Raw genomic sequence first — 18,564 nt, forward strand, 5'->3', positions numbered from 1 at the left:
ATATTAATTAGGTACTGAAGGACTGAAAAAAAGTGTGAACGAACAAATCTCGGTTACGGTCTTCAATTAAGAAGCCGATTTATAAATGATTACTTTAAGATGCTATCTGGTAATTAGCAATGAGGTTTTTGTTGTAGATTAATTTATTTTTATGTTGGGAAACCATGAATGTTGAGGAAGATTGAATACGCTTTTTGTAGGTGAAACTTGGGCAGTTAATTCTTGCATGTCATCAGTCTTATCAGGTGGTCAATTCAACTGATTTTTAGAACCATTCTTTAAGGTTCTTTTTTCATAGTTTGTTAGAGAGTTGAATGATGATTTATGTACGGGACTATTCCCACCTCTCGTTCCCACCGCTGCAACTCCTGTGTAGCTAGGATGTACACATTGACCTCCAAAAAAAAAGCAACCAGTGAAGGTCAAGTTTGTCCCAGGGGAAAGTTAAACTGTCATTGGACCCGCAACGAAATTAATCAGAAAAACATAGGATGACTTTGAAGTTGGGTGATTACGAGGGCGGCACTGAAAATTTCGGGAATCAAGGAAGTGAAACAACATTACTATTTAAAAATGTATTTATTGCTTTTTAAAGTATTCTCCGCGAACTTTGACACATTTTTCCATACACGAAACCAATCATTGAAGCAACCATTGCATTCGGAAGTTTGGGTCTCCAAAATGGCCGTTTTGTAGGCTTCCACAGCTTCTTCAGGTGATGAAAATCTCTGACCACGTTTTTTTTGCAACACTCCGTGAACGAACAATTTTTGTTGGCTTTAATTCATTTTCGAACACCCAAACTCGTGACTGGTTTTTTGTTTCGGGTTCGTACGCGTATATCCATGATTCGTCACCTGATACGATGTTGTATACAGCATTTGAGGATCCTGCATGTAATCTCCCGAGAGTTCTGACGCACCAAGTAACGCGAGCCGCTTTTTGATCTTCACAGAGCGAATGCGGTATCCATCGGGAAAACAACTTTTTTACACCTAATTGTTCATGCAAGATTATTTGTATTTGACTCATGCCAATGTCTAAAGTTGCCTGAATTTCGCGGTATATCACATGTCGATCTTCTTCAATCAGCTTACGCACAGCATCAACGTTTTCTTAGGTGACTGCAGTTTTTGGACGACCTTGACGGGGATCATCACTGAGCTTGACACGTCCACGTTAAAATTCAATAAACCAGCGATAAATTGTGGTTTTGGATGGGGCTTCATTACCAAATGCAGAAATCATCCGGTCAACACACTGTTTTTGTGTTAAACCACTTCAAAAGTCATAATAAATCATCGCTCTTGAATTTTCTCGAGTCAAATCCATTTTCTCAACGACTAAACAAGTTTGACAAGACCTTGTGATACGACCGAGAATCTTTTTTTAAGTAAATAAATGGTATACGATTTTTAAAACCCTGGAGTTTGCAATTAAATAGATTTTAATATGACTGGAACAGTGGAAATATTCCATTCCCGATACTTTTAGTGCAGCCCTCGTATTTATGTAGAGGTCATTCTTTACAGTGGAATTAAAAAGTGACTGAGTGTTCGTGATGATGATACGACGATCATTTCAGATGTCCAATGTCTACCTTAACAATTTCTAGCTCGCAAACAGATGACTCAATGATAATCATCAAGATACTGTGAATCACCGCCATTAAGTCCTGTGGTTTCATTAAAACGCTGCATAATTTGATTGTTAGCAGCTACATGATGTCATGTAATGTCTACCTAGGTTTATGACAGGTGATTTATATTGATCATATTTCCCTGATGATGACTGTTTGAGTCAGGATAATCTAGTTTTTATTTATATTACTATTCGTAATAGGCTAGTTTCCTAAAAAAAATTTTTTAGTCCTTCATGTTTAATATCATAAAATATTGGACACATATATTTTTATTTGTCAATCTAACAAATAATTACATAGTTATGGTGCGTTGAAGTTCCGCGCGACGTCACAAAGTGCGGCACTTTTATGCACTCATTGACGTCACGGGCCTCTTCTTATGAACTTTGACGCGCTTTATCTCTTTACATTTTAATTAGTTTGAAAAAGTGAAAAATACGTGTGTAGAGTATTTTTTGATAAGTTAACTGACGGACTAATTAAAACTCTTGCTTTTTGACCCAGGAAACATCCCTATTGCTCGCAAGGCAATAATAGCTGAGGAAATGTAGAGGTGACTCGGTCATCGGTGTCATTAATTGATCCAAGGTGACTGAGTTTCTACCGCCACTTCTTCTCAGCACCAGCCCGTATGTTGTCCCGAAGTGGTGGTAGGGCAAGCTATATTTGGGACGTGTACAAGTGCCCTGGAAAGGGCCTAGGTACTGAATCAATATTTTGCTTTGGATCAATTTCCATCAATTTACACCATGTGAAAAAATATTACCTATTCTTAGCTAATGCATGCAAAATTCGTAAATTAGACGCATTCACTCTATGACACGATGTTCCAAGGATATTTTAGTGAAACGAAAGAAAATCACAAAGTTTGAGGGGCAGTCACGGAAACTGACACACATTGTGCATAGTTGACCAACTTATTTTCACGGTATTATGCAAATTTTCGCCTCGGATGCCCATATATGGCACACGTAAATGGCTGATGGTTAGCGTGCTTTGTCAGCTGTCATATATCAGGAGTGATGACATGACGCTACCTTGACTCCAAGAATTAAGTGTTTGTTTTGAAAACAGTACACTTGTACGTGATAAGGTACGCAATGAGGATGTTTAGTGGTTAGAGAGGTCTAAAATCTTCTTGAAATTAGGGTTTTGTAGGGTTCTGTTCTGTCTTTTTTATAGGGCACATAACGCGTAAAGCATTGTAGCATAGGCTTGTAAGTTAGGTTGATAAACTTTTTAAATCTGGAAATCACTGGGAGAAGTGAAGATTAAGACCCATGTTTTACCATGTACCAACATGTTGTTTTGATTCGCATCACCGTTATGGTGTAGCCATGGCACCGCTAACAGCTTAGGTTAGGAATTAACAGGAATACATTTTCCAACTATCCCTACAATATTGGTCAGTAATTTAACTACCTAATTACTGTCCTCAGATTCGGCAGTCTGTCACTTTGGGCTATTACTGCTGCTTGCTGATTTTTTGATATTTTCATATGAGTTTCTCTTTGTATTACTATTTCATGCCTCGATAATGTTAAAAACTGACCAACTCTTTTGTTTTCAGCTGGACGCCCAGCAGCGCTACACACTCTTCCAGCGAGGATTATGGGAGGCTGCGCAGCAGATGCCCAGAGGAGCCATCAGGGACTATTCCACCTTCAGGCAGCTGCGGCTCCTGTCCATCATCGGACCCTCTGCTTTGCCGCCGGACCAGTTGGACAGGGTGAGTAGAGTGATATCAGCTGGACTGGAAGAGTGTGTCGCTCGAAATGTGGTAGAAGAGGTGGGTTAACCACAATAGGCCAACGCACGATTGGGATCAAACTACCGACCCTCGAATTGGCACTTGGGCACTGACATAATTGGGTTATTGTCGCTCTAAAGTAGAGTAATAATAGTTGAATGAATGCTATTTGATTGTATGTGCTCAGTTATTAAAATAAGCTCATAATTTCATACTCATGTATATCTGTCCAAAATTAGCAAATAAAATATATTTTCTTTTTCCGATATCACTCTAAAAAACAAGGTTTTCTCACCTGCCATTTTATGTAGTAAAACCGTTTATTTCCATTAGCAAACAAGGTCATCATTATAACTTACAATTCCATCACCTCATTCCAGTACAACCGCCTCATCAACGACATGCTAGCAGTGTACAACACAGCCGAGATCTGCGCATACAACGAGCCCTTCAAGTGTGGGCTTCACCTCCAGCCCGAGCTACAGTTCCTCATGTCCCACTCCAGGGACTGGGACGAGCTGCAGCACGTCTGGACCGAGTGGAGAAGGAACACCGGGAGAAGGATCCGGGATCTGTACGAACAGCTGGTGGACTTGACTAATCAAGCGGCTAGGTTGAATAGTAAGTGTTATTGGACTTTTCTTCGTTATAAAGGCTGAAATTTTACCTGCAATACCTAAATCTGAATCTAACCTAATAGATCAACGAACTAGCTTCATTGATGCATCCAATCTGGATCCATGAAATGAGATTTTCTCACACACAGAATCTTTTTCTATACGCCTACGTGTTTATTATTATACAATTTTGAACTTCCAACAACATTGCTGTTAGCATTTTATAAGGAGTACTCTATTATGTTCTCAAAATTAAATAAGTTATTTGATTTTGTTTTACTTTAATTTTCAGATTTCACTGATGCTTCAGCCTATTGGATGTTCCCTTATGAAACTGTCAACATGAGACAAGACGTTGAAGAGGTTTGGGAACAGGTAATAAAATTGTTTTATTTGCGTAGGAAGGTAGTTTATTTTTTTACACCAGCTTGTTAACAAAGTGTCATGTTTAGTAGTTTCGTTCTATTTTTTACTACGAGTAGTTGTGTTTAAAATAGTTTATATTAAAATGATCCATTTGCGATTACCTATAAATGGCTAAGCAGATACATATGTAATTTAAGGTCCCATTATTTGTATTGTATTGCTGTTGGTTTTCCGAAAAAAAAAGTTGTAGTAATCATGGATTTATTAACCATGAAGACTAAGTGTCGTGATCGTGCATGAGTGTAGAAATAAAAGTCATCGTGAGTTTTCATTTAAGTGTGATATCTTTACTGAGGGGATCGGGGTGGTATTAATATCATCTATCGTTCATTAATTTATTATTCAAATTGATTGATCACCTATTTTGAAATTTATGTATGTTCGTTGCAAATATCTTTTGCTTTCCCTACCTTTAAGTACAAATTGTACGAAGCCCTAATGAAAATACTCAATTTTCCAGGTGAAACCACTATACGAGCTCCTCCATGCCTACGTGCGCAGACGCTTGCGCGAGTCCTACGGCCCCGAGAGGATATCCAGGTCCGCGCCCATCCCGGCTCATGTGCTCGGAGACATGTGGGGACAGAGCTGGTCGGGTATCGTGCCATTCACCCTGCCGTACCCTGGGAAGACTTTGGTTGATGTGACACCTGAGATGGCTCAACAGGTAAGAATGTAATTTTTAATTGTGGCTAGTGTAGTTAGCTTGTAGTTAGTCCTACGGCCCCGAGAGGATATCCCGGTCAGCCCCCGGCCCATGTGTTCGGAGGCATGTGGGGACAGAGCTGGTCGGGTATCGTGCCCTTCACCCTGCCGTACCCTGGGAAGACCTTGGTCGATGTGACTCCAGAAATGGCACAGCAGGTAAAGAGTTTACTTTGAATGCGGTCACTTACTTTTGAATGAGGCGTGACCAGCTACGTAGTTAATTTATATGGTATAGGTAGTTTAGTACAACTGCGATGGTGTTAGATCTTTATAGCTGTCATAGTTTGGCATGGCTGGAAAACTAGGAATCGTAATTCTTTAGCAATATTAAATTGAGCTCAGGTTCTTCGCGTGGAGATTCCAATTTTTTAATTTAAGGAAAAGAATGGGGCGGGTACTTTAAGTACCTATGTATGCTGGTGATACACAGTGAAAGAGACTAGAAGACGAATAATAGTAGTAGTGCGTAAAAAGTAGTAATTGGGTGGTTTATTGCGAATAGTATAATTATTTCAAATGACCAAGATATTTTATGATTTATGGCTGACTTAATTATGAACTCGTTAATTTTTCCTTCCAGGGCTACACCCCCCTCACGGTCTTCCAGCTAGCGGAGGAGTTCTTCGTGTCTATGAACATGTCGGGCATGCCTCCAGACTTCTGGGCGCTCAGTGTGCTGGACCAGCCGGCAGACAGGCATGTGCACTGCCAGCCGTCTGCCTGGGACTTCTGCAATAAGCACGACTACCGGTATGTTCTATTTAGAAAGAAAGAAAAATATAAAAACTCATTTATTTTTGCAAATCGGCTTTTCGAAAGCACTTTTACACGTCCCAGCTGTGGTCCCAGTATTAACCCTGCCACTGCTTTGGGACAATTAAATAAATGACCCAATATTTATTTGGTACTCTCTCTGTTCCTTTCTCTAGCTCTCTCTCTCTTTTATTTAAGTTGACGGTAGTTAGCAGTAACTGGGATACATACATATTAATAGACGCAACTACGCAAGCCACGCGATAAACATTGTGGACTTATTTTGAGGAAAATAAAATGTGCGGCCAATGGGCCGAGGCCCAAAGCTGTAAACTTATAAATGACAGACGTCATTGTGAAACGTCAGGTTTGCGTTGTGTCAAAGTCGTGTCGCTCGTGGCTCGCGCCATCAATTTATCAACAGAAAATTTATTTGAAAATGTTCCCATGGTAGTTTAATTGCTTACGTTTTCAAGTAAAAGTAACTTAGGTATTGTCCATTATACCTATTAGTTTATCATTATTCACTCAAAGCAAATTATTAACGGCTGTATTTATTTGGTTACTTTTTGGAGGTGAGGTGGGTATATCGTGATAGATATTTAGTCTATTTTTGCACATTGCAAGATTTTAAGATCTTTTCTCCTCACTTCTAGCATCAAGATGTGCACCCACGTGGACATGAAGGACCTGGTGACGGCCCACCACGAGATGGCGCACATCGAGTACTTCCTGGCGTACAGGAACCAGCCCAAGGTGTTCAGAGATGGAGCTAACCCTGGTGAGTACCTAGCTCATAACGCTCGTAACATAATAATAAATAATAATAATAAATATCCTTGGACATTTTTACACTGCGCCGCTAGTCCCAAACTAAGCAAAGCTTGTACTATGGGTACTAGACAACGGATATAAACATACTTAAATACTTTTTTTTTGTAAATACATACTTATTATACATAGACAACACCCAGACCCGTCACAGAAATTAAAATTCATCATTTCAATTTCTGCCCGACCGGGAATCGAACCCGGGACCTCTCGGCATAGTAGTCCGTTCTGAACCACTACACCAAACGGCCGACTAATATTATTCACAATAGTCAAGCGGCGGCGGGGACCGAACCCGCGTTCCCCGGATCACGAGTCGGCCAGTCCGATCCCTTCGCCGTTCGACTATCGTGGCTTTAAATTTAAAAACAATACTACATATAAGGTCTCACAGTGCGTGTGGACGCACAGGGTGACACGCGAACCAATCACAGAGCACTATTCAACGCTGTGCGTTCGATTTGATGCTTCACTTAAGCAAGCATCGTTTGTGAATACGGGCGTACTGTTTGTTTAGTAGTAAGTTAGTTCCCAACTAAGCAAAGTTTCTACTACGGAGTATTTGTAAAAAATAATTGAAATACTCGTAATTGAACATAGGTACTTGTGCTCATAAAATGTGCCCCTAGTGGGATTCGAATCCGCAACCTTTGCTGGCGTCATTGTAACCAGGTGACCGTCTCATAAAATTTATTTATTTATTTGCTTGTCGCATGGTAAATACAGATGGTATAATAAAATTTAAGTAGATTAAGCAGTAAGCACCTTGCACAGCACACGTGATATGACCGCAAAAATTTGGTGTAGGTATGCAGTTCACATCGACAATAATGAGTTGTAATAACTCTCTGAAGAGTTAACTATGTTTGTGAAGTGTTTTATATGGAACCAATTGCTCTTAGGTAGGTACGTTATCATACCAAATCTACCTTATTTGTATTGCAATAGGAAAAACGGATAATATCTAATAAACAAAACCATATAAACTATCAACACATTTAATCTCAACAACAAACTACATCTAAAAAGCTCTAAACAAAGTGCACAACACCACCAAACCAATAGTCGCATGTACGCCGTGCGCGGGCGCCGCATTGCACAGGTCGGTGGTGCAAGAGCAGTACGTCACGAACAGATCTCCCGTCCCTGTCTGGCGCCGGCAGGGCTTCTCGCTCGGCTCGTCGGTTAGGTACCCACATGTGCGGACTACCCGCACTTTGCCGTGGACTGGAAATGAAAAAGGAATATGGTCAGACTGGTGTTATTGACGGCACTTGCTTAGCATTGGTTTCATTTTCAAACAATTATTCAAGCTGCTTTTTCAACATTTAGGAAATGAACCGTGGGACTTTCGACTGAAGGATTTCTGCTCTTAAGCCACTAGACCAATGATGCGGCTAATGTGGTCAAAGAGTTTTTGAGTGACTGCGACACACGCAATAATTAACCAAAGAGCACGCTTGGACATGAGCGGTCCACCTCAAGCATTTCAAGTATCTCAATAAGCTCTTGACATACACCTCACCTGATGGAAAGTGATGATCAGGCCGAAGATGGAAGCGAGCTTCACCCGGAACCCTCAACCTAACTGGCCATCTTACCTCCAACTGCCGGAACACAACTACCTAATATTTGCCCAATAATTGTTATGGTGATAAACTTCGGTAAGATGATGGTAGCTAGCCAGGGGGACTTAGAACGTCACCAACCAAACCGAGCGTAAAATTCTGCCCTCACTGGGAATCGAATCCGGGACCTTCGGGACCAAAGCCAGGTCTTACCAAACCACAGAGGCGGTTAGAACACGAAGACCTACTTTCATGACATAGTAGTGACAAGAACTTACTTTCCATCTTGATTGTGCGGCACAGCGTAGACTCCACGTCTGGGATGTGTTCCGGGGGGTCCCTCAGGGAGCAGTTGACGACCCCCAGGCTGAAGGGGTCGAACTCCTCCCCGCATCGAGGGTCGAAGGCGCTGTTGCAGTCATAGCAGAAGATGGATGAAGCTGGAAACGAAATCGTAGAAATATTAAGAAGCAAGATGATACAAAATTATGATTAACCTGTCTGTCTCTCACTCTTTTTACTGTCGGTCAATACATATTTTATTAGTGCTAAATAATATCACGTCACAACTTTGATTTAAAGCATACAAACAATCACGTCCCTACAAAGAAGGTAAAGACACTAAACAGTGTCAAGTTTAGTGAGTCGTGGCAGAGTAATCCAATTCGTGTAATATGTAAGGCTTCACATGCGCCGGTATAGAACATTTGACCTATTTGGAAATGAAAATTAGGCCAGCAAGAGTGTTGTTTAACAATAAAATTAAATGTTTATTAGAATCTGAACGACAACTCTCAGAAATCAAATCCTAGTTAATGTTACCAAGATAGTAAGAGAAAGAGAAAGATAAATGTATTATCCTCTTTATTGTAGGTTAACCACATGAAACTGATGATAATTACACGTGAAAATAAATAAAAATAGCATTTTCACAAAGCGATCGTTACTGGGCAGAATTTGAACTAATGAAACACTTTTTTCATCATGCATCATCATCATTATTATCATTTTAACTACAGGTCGTCAACTAGTACATAGGCTTCCCTCAATGATTTCCACGCCGTCCGGTTGGTAACGGGATTTTCTTTACAAGTAATTGGAACGAAATGGAAATAAAACTTTTTATTGAAATATAAAACTACTGACGACTCTTAGATCATTAGATACATTAGAAGTAGCAGTGCTAATTGTTATTAGGAAGTAACATTTGATTAACGTTACTAATTCAATAGAAATAATAATCAGTCACGTTTGTGTATATTTCTTATTAAAGTTATTACTAAATAATGGTCTGACTAAAAATACCGGTTCTGCACACAACTCGAATGAAATAGTTTCTTCAAAACTAAAGTTCTTGTATTGTAAAGAAGCTCTATTAAAACTTATAAACCCGAATTTTCGAGATTTGAGTAAAGATTCATATGGCTACGCAATAGTTAGGCTGGGTTTCATCACTTTAACCCTTAACACTAACTGTGACTATAACTTTAACCGGTGTTTTTGTATGGAGTTTTACAGACCTTTGCCGTTTATCCCTCTAACCCTTAACTTTAACTGTAACTATAACTTTAACCGGTGTTTTTGTATGGAGTTTGACAGATTTTTGACGTTTGTTATAGTAAAATTAAGATGGCGCAACCTTGGGTTAGAGTAAGAACGTAAGATGTCAATTCTTGGTTGACTACAATGTATCGGTTTCACTTACCAAATTTCACGTAACTCAGCAACGAAACAAGTATCACTATTATAAAATTGGCTTTTAACTTCATTCTTATCTAGAATGTTCACTGAACTTTTTACAGACAGTTCTGTAAAAAGATCTGCCTTCGACTAAATTAGATGTAGGCTACGACAGCCTTAATTTAATTAGTCGGTAAAGGCAACAGTGTAGAGAAAGAGAAGCGATAGAGATACATTTGTACTGTGGCAGACATTTTTTTTATTGTGGTCTTAAAATTACTATAATCCAACAGTTAAAATTATAACAATCCAGGGCTTCTCAAGTAAAAAGTGACAAGATCTTAACGAAATTTTTGATACGTGTAATATACGAACTGAATAGTATAGAAAAAGAAAGAAAAATATTAATTTATTTGGTTCAAACACAGTAACACAATAATTCAGATATCTCATAGAATAAAATTTATAGAACCAGAATGGCACCTATCTACTCCGCATGTGTCCATGTTCTACATAACATGTTGGTATTCTTATTGGGAAGTCTCCTGATATACAGTTTGCGCTAGTTTAGTAGTATAATCAGGCCTGATCATCTCCGCGAGTTTACATCGAAAACAAAACACGCACGATGGCCCACCTACAGGATACTATTCGACAAGGCCTCACATACGAGCGAACATTGACTCACGCACGCCTATTCTTGTGTATGATGGAAGAAAATAAAGAAAATGGTGTTCTAAATACTGTGCAGTATTTAACTGCCTAAATAATTATAAAACACAGAATGTACTTTTTTAAGTTGCCTCAAGACACTGAGAGGTAAATAAGTAGTTAATATTATTCATGATAATTCATGCTAAATCATGTATTTCCTCCGCCATTTTCCGCAGTTTGGCACCTCACGTCACATCATTTTACCGAAGTCAGCCCTATAGCTTCGGCGCAGTGCCGATCACTGACGTTTGTCATCAAAATGGTGCTTGACTCTTGAGACAGGCTAAATTACATCATATTGTTAATGACATTGAGCATACATTTTTTTAAATACCTTCGCGAAGTAAAACTTCTGTACGTAGTACTTATTATTATTCTGTGGTATAATAAAATGCTTCAGTTTATTACAACAATAAGGTTATTTCAATTTCTAATATTTTACGATAACATCTTACAGTAACAACTACTTTCTTTTATAATGCCATACGATAACTCGGTTAAGCATCGAGTTTCAATCTCAGGAAACTTCACACTTTACGTCACTTGTCTAAGTGAAAGTGTTGATCATAGTGCTGATCACAACATGTTGAACACTATGATTAGCTAGTTTACTAACATGTTGATATTAAATCATGCATTGTTAGGCAGTTTGTTACATACAAAACGGTATCCTTCCGTTTGGCCAAATTACTTTTCGCCAAATTTCACTTCGCAAACAACTTATCGCCAAAGTTTCATTTCCCAAATAAACTTTTAGCAACTGTACTTTTCGCAACTAATTCATTTGGTCAAATTATCATTTGGCCAAATTTTACTTGGCAAATGTTTATACAGCAAATGTTTTATTTTGCCAAAAATTATATCCCAAATAATTTGTTTGGTCAAATTGACACTTCACCTACTTACCCACCGTTACCCACAAATCAAAGCATAAGCCACGATCGTGGTTTTCACAAGAAGTTTATGTAAAACAAAGAGATTGCAGAAAATAGTATGGTTGCAGAAAGTAGGTATTGCAGAAAATAGTAGGTTCGGTTAGAACAGTGACCCTTAACGCGCGAAGGCGAGCGAACGGAGCGAGTGAAGCGAGCGAAGTGAGCGTGCCGCGGCAGCGGCCGCCGAGCGCTAGAATCACCTCTATTGTTAATGAATCATTTGGAAATTTCGATAAAAAGAATGAAAATTAAATATGAAAATTAATAAAAAAAAAAAATTTTAACTACCCACTAAATAAAATAATAACCACAAGCTCATTTGTATTCTATTCTATGCACCAATAAAATTATTTTGTAAATAGTTTATCGTGAAATATTTTTGCCAAATGAAACATTTGGCAAAACATACTTTGCCAAACAATAATTTGCTAAACAACAATATACCAAAAACGACATTTGCGAATTAAAAGTTTGCAATAAGTTGTTTTGCCAAATGAGAATTTGCCAAATGAAAATTTGCGAAACGTTGTTTGCGATGTGATAATTTGGGAAACGTTTTTTGGCCAAACATTAGTAATCCATACAAAACACACCCTCTATTTCCTACATAATTTATAATTTAGAGTATGTTTAGTGTTGCAATTGTTACGTTTAATAGATATTATAAGTTATTATTATTTCATAACATCAAAAGTTATCTATTTTATTATTTATTATTAACACATTAATGTCAATATTAGCTACTATACGAATACGCATTCGTAATAGTATAACTTATATTCATAGCAATTAATTGCATGTTGCATGTATCAATAAGTACTCAGTATTTATTAGTGAAGTGAATACAAATTATTTTATTATTTAAGCTTATTTTAAAGTGATTAAATGTGTAGGTCTAGGTATATTTTTAATTTTCTTTGTTGCTCGACGAAACGTCCATTAAGTTCAAATTTTGAAAGTATAATTAATGTGCGTGCATCTGAAAGTACTTATCTGATTTCAATAAATTTCTGTTCAACAACTAGTGCCTAGTTTAGACAACATTGTAGGACATGTTTCAATACACTTACTGACACACATCTGCGATCAGGTTCCATTCTCTAGGCTGTATGGTTAAGCAAGCATTATCTCTGTTACATTTTACATAATTAAATCGAACTACGGACATTGCGAGATGACATGATTGGGAAACTTGCGTGGGATTAATTAATTTATCTAGCCCTTCTTTCGGAGAAGCCAGGTGTTCTGAAATAGGCATGCATCAAATTATATTTCACTTACCTTATCTATTAAACGACTATTTACATATAGCATTCCAAGTGAGCATCCTAGAAAGAAAGAAAAATAACTTATTTGCTTCAAAATACACAGTTATTTACTTCATGATAGAGTTGCCAAAACAAATGAATTGATATTATCCGAGCTTGGAAGGATGGGGCTAAATTTTTCCATTTAGTTGTAATTTTGAACTAATTTTAATTCAGTAATTTATTTTATGTGGGGTTTCAATGTCAGTTAATCTTTATGATTATACTCTTCAGTCTCTATTAGCGTACAAACAACGATTCAATAAACCAATTCGCATCTTCTATCAATCGCCCTACTTTACCTTCATTAGATAGGCTTATACTGCCCGACATTATGTATGTAAGTAGATCAAGCAAAATAAATTAATGCAAATTAAACTTGTTTATATACCAACGTCGTTTACTATAAGTAAATTTACGGAAATTACGAGTACATCTAACGATTACGGCGTCAAGTTATGCAACTCGTGCGCATCCCAATCAGTTCACGGATATAAAGTTACATGTGCTGGAATGGTCTGTATTTTTCAGTGTAAATATTATGTAGTATGGAGGAGGGTGTTGATCTCTGCGACACAGTTTTATACTGCTGCAGGAGTCATCGTTTTTTTCTTTGCTTTTGCTATAACAAATAAAAAAGGTAATATTTTCAGCACCTGTTTCTGACACCGTTACCTGCTGTCACAGTAGTTGTAACCGTGACCCCATAAAAGAAGATTACAAAAATGATGAGCAAAAATTATTAAGTTCATATTTCACTTATAAGTTCAATTAAAGAGTTGGTACTTTTACATGGACCCACCAGGAGTTTGTTACGTTAATCCTATCTACTAATAAATTATTAATACTCACCTATGATGGGTTCAGTGGTCCAGCATTGTAATAAGACCTAAGTTAATTATGACACCTGGTAGATAGATAAATAAAAAAAATCTTACTTATTATTCATAGCGATAATAATGTTAGTGATTTTACATGCCACATCAAGCAATGCTATTTCTTTGTAGATACGTCTTTTTAGTCGTCCGCGTAGCAAATCGGGGTCAAGTTCAACATCGGCCACTCTTTGCCTTTTTGTGCCACTTTGTACGTTAAGATTGTTGTGTTTTACTTTTAATAGGTTGTTTATTTTGCTCAGTGTCTATTTTGGTTAACGGAGTTGAAGAAGAAAAAGATTAAAGTAAAAAATAAACTTTAATACATGCATGATGATTAACTATATGCTTGACTGTATTAATGTTTTGTTTAGAGGCTAATGATCCACTAGAACTGCTGCCGACAAACTGTTTCACATTTTACTAAGGCCCAGAACAGACGGTGAAACGCAACTGCAACGAAACTGCAACTTTCTGATAATTCTGATGAATGAAACTGAAACTTTCAAACTGGTCGCGTCATGTGTGGTCTCTCAACGGGACGCTATGGCAGAAACTTAGTCTAAAACTCAAAAGTAACTAGCAGTTGCAGTTTCGTTGCAGTTGCGTTTCACCGTCTGTTCTAGGCCTAAGTAACTTAGTAGTTACTAAGTAATAATGTTACGGGACTATTCCCACATCTCGTACTTACTGCAGCAGCTTTTGTGAAGCCCAGATCTAGTTTGAGCGACAATAAAACCCTATAAGCGAAGGCAAACATCAAGAATTTAATTAAAGGGTACTTCTCATTTACACTCAAATTTGATGGTCACACAATAATAGTTCATAAACGGTATAAGTTAGAACAATAACTTTGAAATCAGATGATAAAATATCTATTTAGCTACACACAAAATAAATTTTATCGTAATAGAAGCAAAAATAATACGAAAAAATCACATGAAACGATAAAAAACGGGGTCATTTTTCGCGTTCTCATCGTGTCACACCTTCGGTTGCAATGAAACATTTGGTTACTGCATTCACAATTTTCATTCAATTTGTGTGTAGCATATACTAAAATCATCGTAATTAAATATACTTTCCACACAATAGTCAAAAAAATATCTTCTTATAATTATTTTGAATTGAGAAAGCGAAATACGTTGGTCACACGATTTTAGGTACCTAAAATTTTGAGTAATAATACAAGATTGCCGTTAAACCGAACACCAGCAACCAATCACAGCGTTCTATTCGGTTAACGTCAGTCGCGCTTCGACCATTGGGGAGGTGAGATAGGTCGATCGTCGCTCCGCGAAAAAAATACGTAACTTTTTGTGATTATCCATAGACATACCGTCGCTTGCTTGAACAATATTTTCTACCTCTAAAATTTAAACAATTTAATTGAAACTTTGCCATTGAAAACTTAACATGTTAGACTTATTTGTGTAGTATTCAACTTGAACCGTTAAATTCAAATTTAAGGATAATTCATAAAAAACTAAAATTTTCGTCACCTTCGTGGCATCACCTTCGTGGTGTTTTATACACGAAGGTGATTTTAGGCCACGAAAGTGATTTCTTGCTTTGGTTTATTTTAAAATATAGTGACTGGTGTTTATGTTTTTACAATATTTTAATAACTAATAAATTATACGTGGTAAGTAGAGATCAGTACATCAATAAATAAATAAGGGCCTCGTATTTTTGTTGTCTGTCTGTCTGTGTGACTGTATGTATGTCTGTATATGTGACTGTGTGTGTATCTGTTTGTAAGATAAATTTAATCTGAAGTTTGAGTTAAAAGTTGTACAACAAAAATACGAGGCCCTCTGGCCTAAATAAAAAATATATTTTTGTTGAGGGACTGATAATCAGTTAGAGTTCTTTTTTATTGAGGTACTGATAATCCGTTTTTTGCTTCTTTAGCATTTCAGAATGCCACCAGTGTCATCCTTAAAACCAATTGCGTAGAATCTTGTAACTTAGTAGGTGACGTAATCGGTAAAATTTTATCTTGTATTTAAGTAGGTAATTTATATTGTTATTGCTATTTATCTATGAAAATAAGACAAAATATATGTTTTATAAACATTTAAGAGTCATTTACAGTAGTAAAGTTTGAAAAAAATATTGCTGTGAAGTACAGAATCACTTTCGTGGCATCAAAAAATTTAAAACGTTAAAGCTTCCAAACGAGACTCACTATTTGACTGATTTACTGAGAATATAATCTTCACATCAAGCGCTACAATTTTTATTTACAAAAAGTTGAAATAAGTTAGAAATAAAATTCGCCACGAAGGTGACGATGAGAACCGTGGCGATGAGAAATAGCCTAAAACGAAAAAAAACTTCAAATTAATTATTTGAAGTGAACTTTAGCAAAACTTTGGGCACACTTTCAGTCACAACAACTCAGCAGAATCATTGTCTGTAGTTCACCTTTACATGACATTTATTTGAGGCAATTCAACTAATGCAATTGGAAACGCGGAACACCGGGCTGTTACACAATCGAATGTCAAGGTGTGAACGCTAAGGCTACGGTCACGTACAGGCAGAGCGTAGAGCGGAGCTATAAGCGGAGCGTGAAACGATTACTTGTTCGCTCACATTACGGTCATGTGACAGTTAAGGCGAAAGACGTAGCGTAGGAGATAACGCGCCGAGAAAATCCAATATGATAATCTTAAGTTCGAGAATAACTAAGTCAAACGTTTAGCTGAAGCAATTTTATTTATTTTATTTATTTAATAGGACAACCAACAAGACATACTCTGGAAGACAATCAATATTTACAACGTATTTAACTTAATTTTGACAAAATATTTTGCAATTGACATCTATTTGAACTCGTAGTAGGGCAAAAATAATGGAATAAATAAGAGTTTCCATAGAAAATTCTCATTCATCAAAGAAATAATTAATATTGATGCTTTAAAATAAATAATGGTATGCGTGATGAAGACTAATATGAATCAATATGGCAGATCACGCGGGCAAAGCCTTTTGCTGAATGAAACCTAAGCTGAATGGCCTATTTTGTTTCATTTCAAATTTAATAACGAGCGATTGTTGAAACTAGTTGCACTCTATTAAGGCTAAGGCTCTATAAGAATAAAGATCGTCCTGAAAAAAAAATTAAAATCACTGTTAATTAATGAGAGTTTTCGCGATTGAAAAATCCGCCAGATGGCAATACGTAGACGGGTGGTCCAAATGCTGCATGATTTACATTTGGACCTCGCGTCTACGTCTTGCCATCTGGCGGATTTTTAATCGCGAAAACCCTCATTCGTTTAAGGTAAATTTTATCCGCCTGCGCTTACGCTACGCTCGTGCACATGAACGCGCTCTAAACCTACGGAGACAGCTATGTCCGACAGTTTATGGCGTTAGTTATGGAGCAGTTTGAAGCAGATAAATTCAATTTGTAATTGCTTTTCGTTGATATAAATAATGTAAACAGGCCTTTCTTTACATAATATTCAGCATGCAAAGCATGCTTGGAGTTTCCCTGCGTGATCGAATCAGAAATGAGGAGATCCGCAGGAGAACCAAAGTGACCGACATAGCTCGCAGAATTGCTAAAACCAAGTGGCAGTGGGCGGGGCACATAGCTCGTAGAGACGATGGCCGTTGGGGCAGAAAAGTTCTCGAGTGGCGACCACGGGCTGGAAGACGTAGCGTGGGCAGGCCTCCTACTAGGTGGACCGACGATCTCGTAAAGGTCGCGGGAAGAGCCTGGATGCGGGCAGCGCAGGACCGTGCATTGTGGAAAACCTTGGAGGAGGCCTTTGTCCAGCAGTGGACGTCATTTGGCTGAAACGAACGAACGAACGAACGAACAGCATGTTACAAGTTATAAACCTAGCGCTTAATTAAGTCAGTGTCTGAGGTAAAGGAGCAGCATATGAGGGGTGATTTATTGTCATATTATGATGTGACAGAGCATACAAATCTTAAGCACTTTTAGCTGGACGTTTGACGTCCCAAAAACACTAACGCTAATTGCTCATAAGATAGGCCCCCTTAATTTAATTTATTGTCCGTGGTGCATAATCTTTTCTTAAAGGTTTGCAATGGAGGGAAGTCGAACCTTAATTTCGAACTCCTCCTATGTTCTTCTGATTAATTTCGTTGCGGGTCCAATGACAGTTTAACTTTCCCCGGGACAAACTTGACCTTCATTGGTTGGGTTTTTGTGGCGGTCAAGCTGTAGATCCTGGCTACACAGGAGTTGCAGTGGTGGGAACGAGAGGTGGGAATAGTCCCGTCCCAAAAACACCCTCCCGTTTAGACCGTAAATATAACTGGTCACCGGATTATTTTTTGTCTTTATTGTTGTCTACAAAATGACATGAATCTTGTCAATAATTGTGCATTACGTGACATTTCATAAGTGTGAGGCATTCTATCGTGTAACTTAGTTGAGGCAGTTTCAATTTTATCGGTAAACCATGACGTCATATAGGAATTGAATTGGATATCTACAAAGTGCAAGTCAACCTGCACTAGATAACTCGGTAAAAATGCGCGTTACGAGACGTTTCCGCGGCGGGTGCGGTGCGGGGGCGGGCGGGGACCGGGAGCGGCGCAAGCGCAGGCCGCTTCCGTATTCGCCGGCTTTCTCCCATCGCGGTTTGCATCTTCTTGGAACTGTTTTTTTAACTGCTATCCAGGATTAAGAGTAATTACTATCCTTATTTACAAAAGTTTAATAGTTACCGAAATTGTGTCTGTAGGTTACTTAGTAAATGCACAGAAATG

General features: G+C 37.9%; 2 protein-coding genes across 2 annotated transcripts in view; one reads left to right on the forward strand and one right to left on the reverse strand.

Annotated features, from left to right (window-relative positions):
* Positions 1 to 18,564, forward strand: part of LOC114355895 (angiotensin-converting enzyme-like) — a 52,620-nt gene that overhangs the window by 25,582 nt on the left and 8,474 nt on the right. Inside the window, exons 2-7 of the mRNA XM_028308930.1 lie at positions 3,213 to 3,371; positions 3,773 to 4,013; positions 4,302 to 4,384; positions 4,896 to 5,102; positions 5,724 to 5,893; positions 6,553 to 6,677. Coding sequence (XP_028164731.1) covers positions 3,213 to 3,371; positions 3,773 to 4,013; positions 4,302 to 4,384; positions 4,896 to 5,102; positions 5,724 to 5,893; positions 6,553 to 6,677 — 985 coding nt within the window. The remainder of the gene's footprint in view (positions 1 to 3,212; positions 3,372 to 3,772; positions 4,014 to 4,301; positions 4,385 to 4,895; positions 5,103 to 5,723; positions 5,894 to 6,552; positions 6,678 to 18,564) is intronic.
* On the reverse strand, positions 7,749 to 11,327 carry LOC114355892 (uncharacterized). The gene is made up of 3 exons (XM_028308927.1): positions 11,306 to 11,327; positions 8,574 to 8,735; positions 7,749 to 7,954 (listed from the first exon to the last, which is right to left on the reverse strand). Exons 1-3 carry the CDS (start codon positions 11,325 to 11,327, stop codon positions 7,749 to 7,751), a joined length of 390 nt encoding a protein of 129 aa, XP_028164728.1.

The sequence above is a fragment of the Ostrinia furnacalis genome, unplaced genomic scaffold (assembly GCF_004193835.3).
Source record: "Ostrinia furnacalis isolate ACB-3 unplaced genomic scaffold, ASM419383v2 OfSCF2568, whole genome shotgun sequence".
In the NCBI taxonomy this organism is placed as follows: domain Eukaryota; kingdom Metazoa; phylum Arthropoda; class Insecta; order Lepidoptera; family Crambidae; genus Ostrinia; species Ostrinia furnacalis.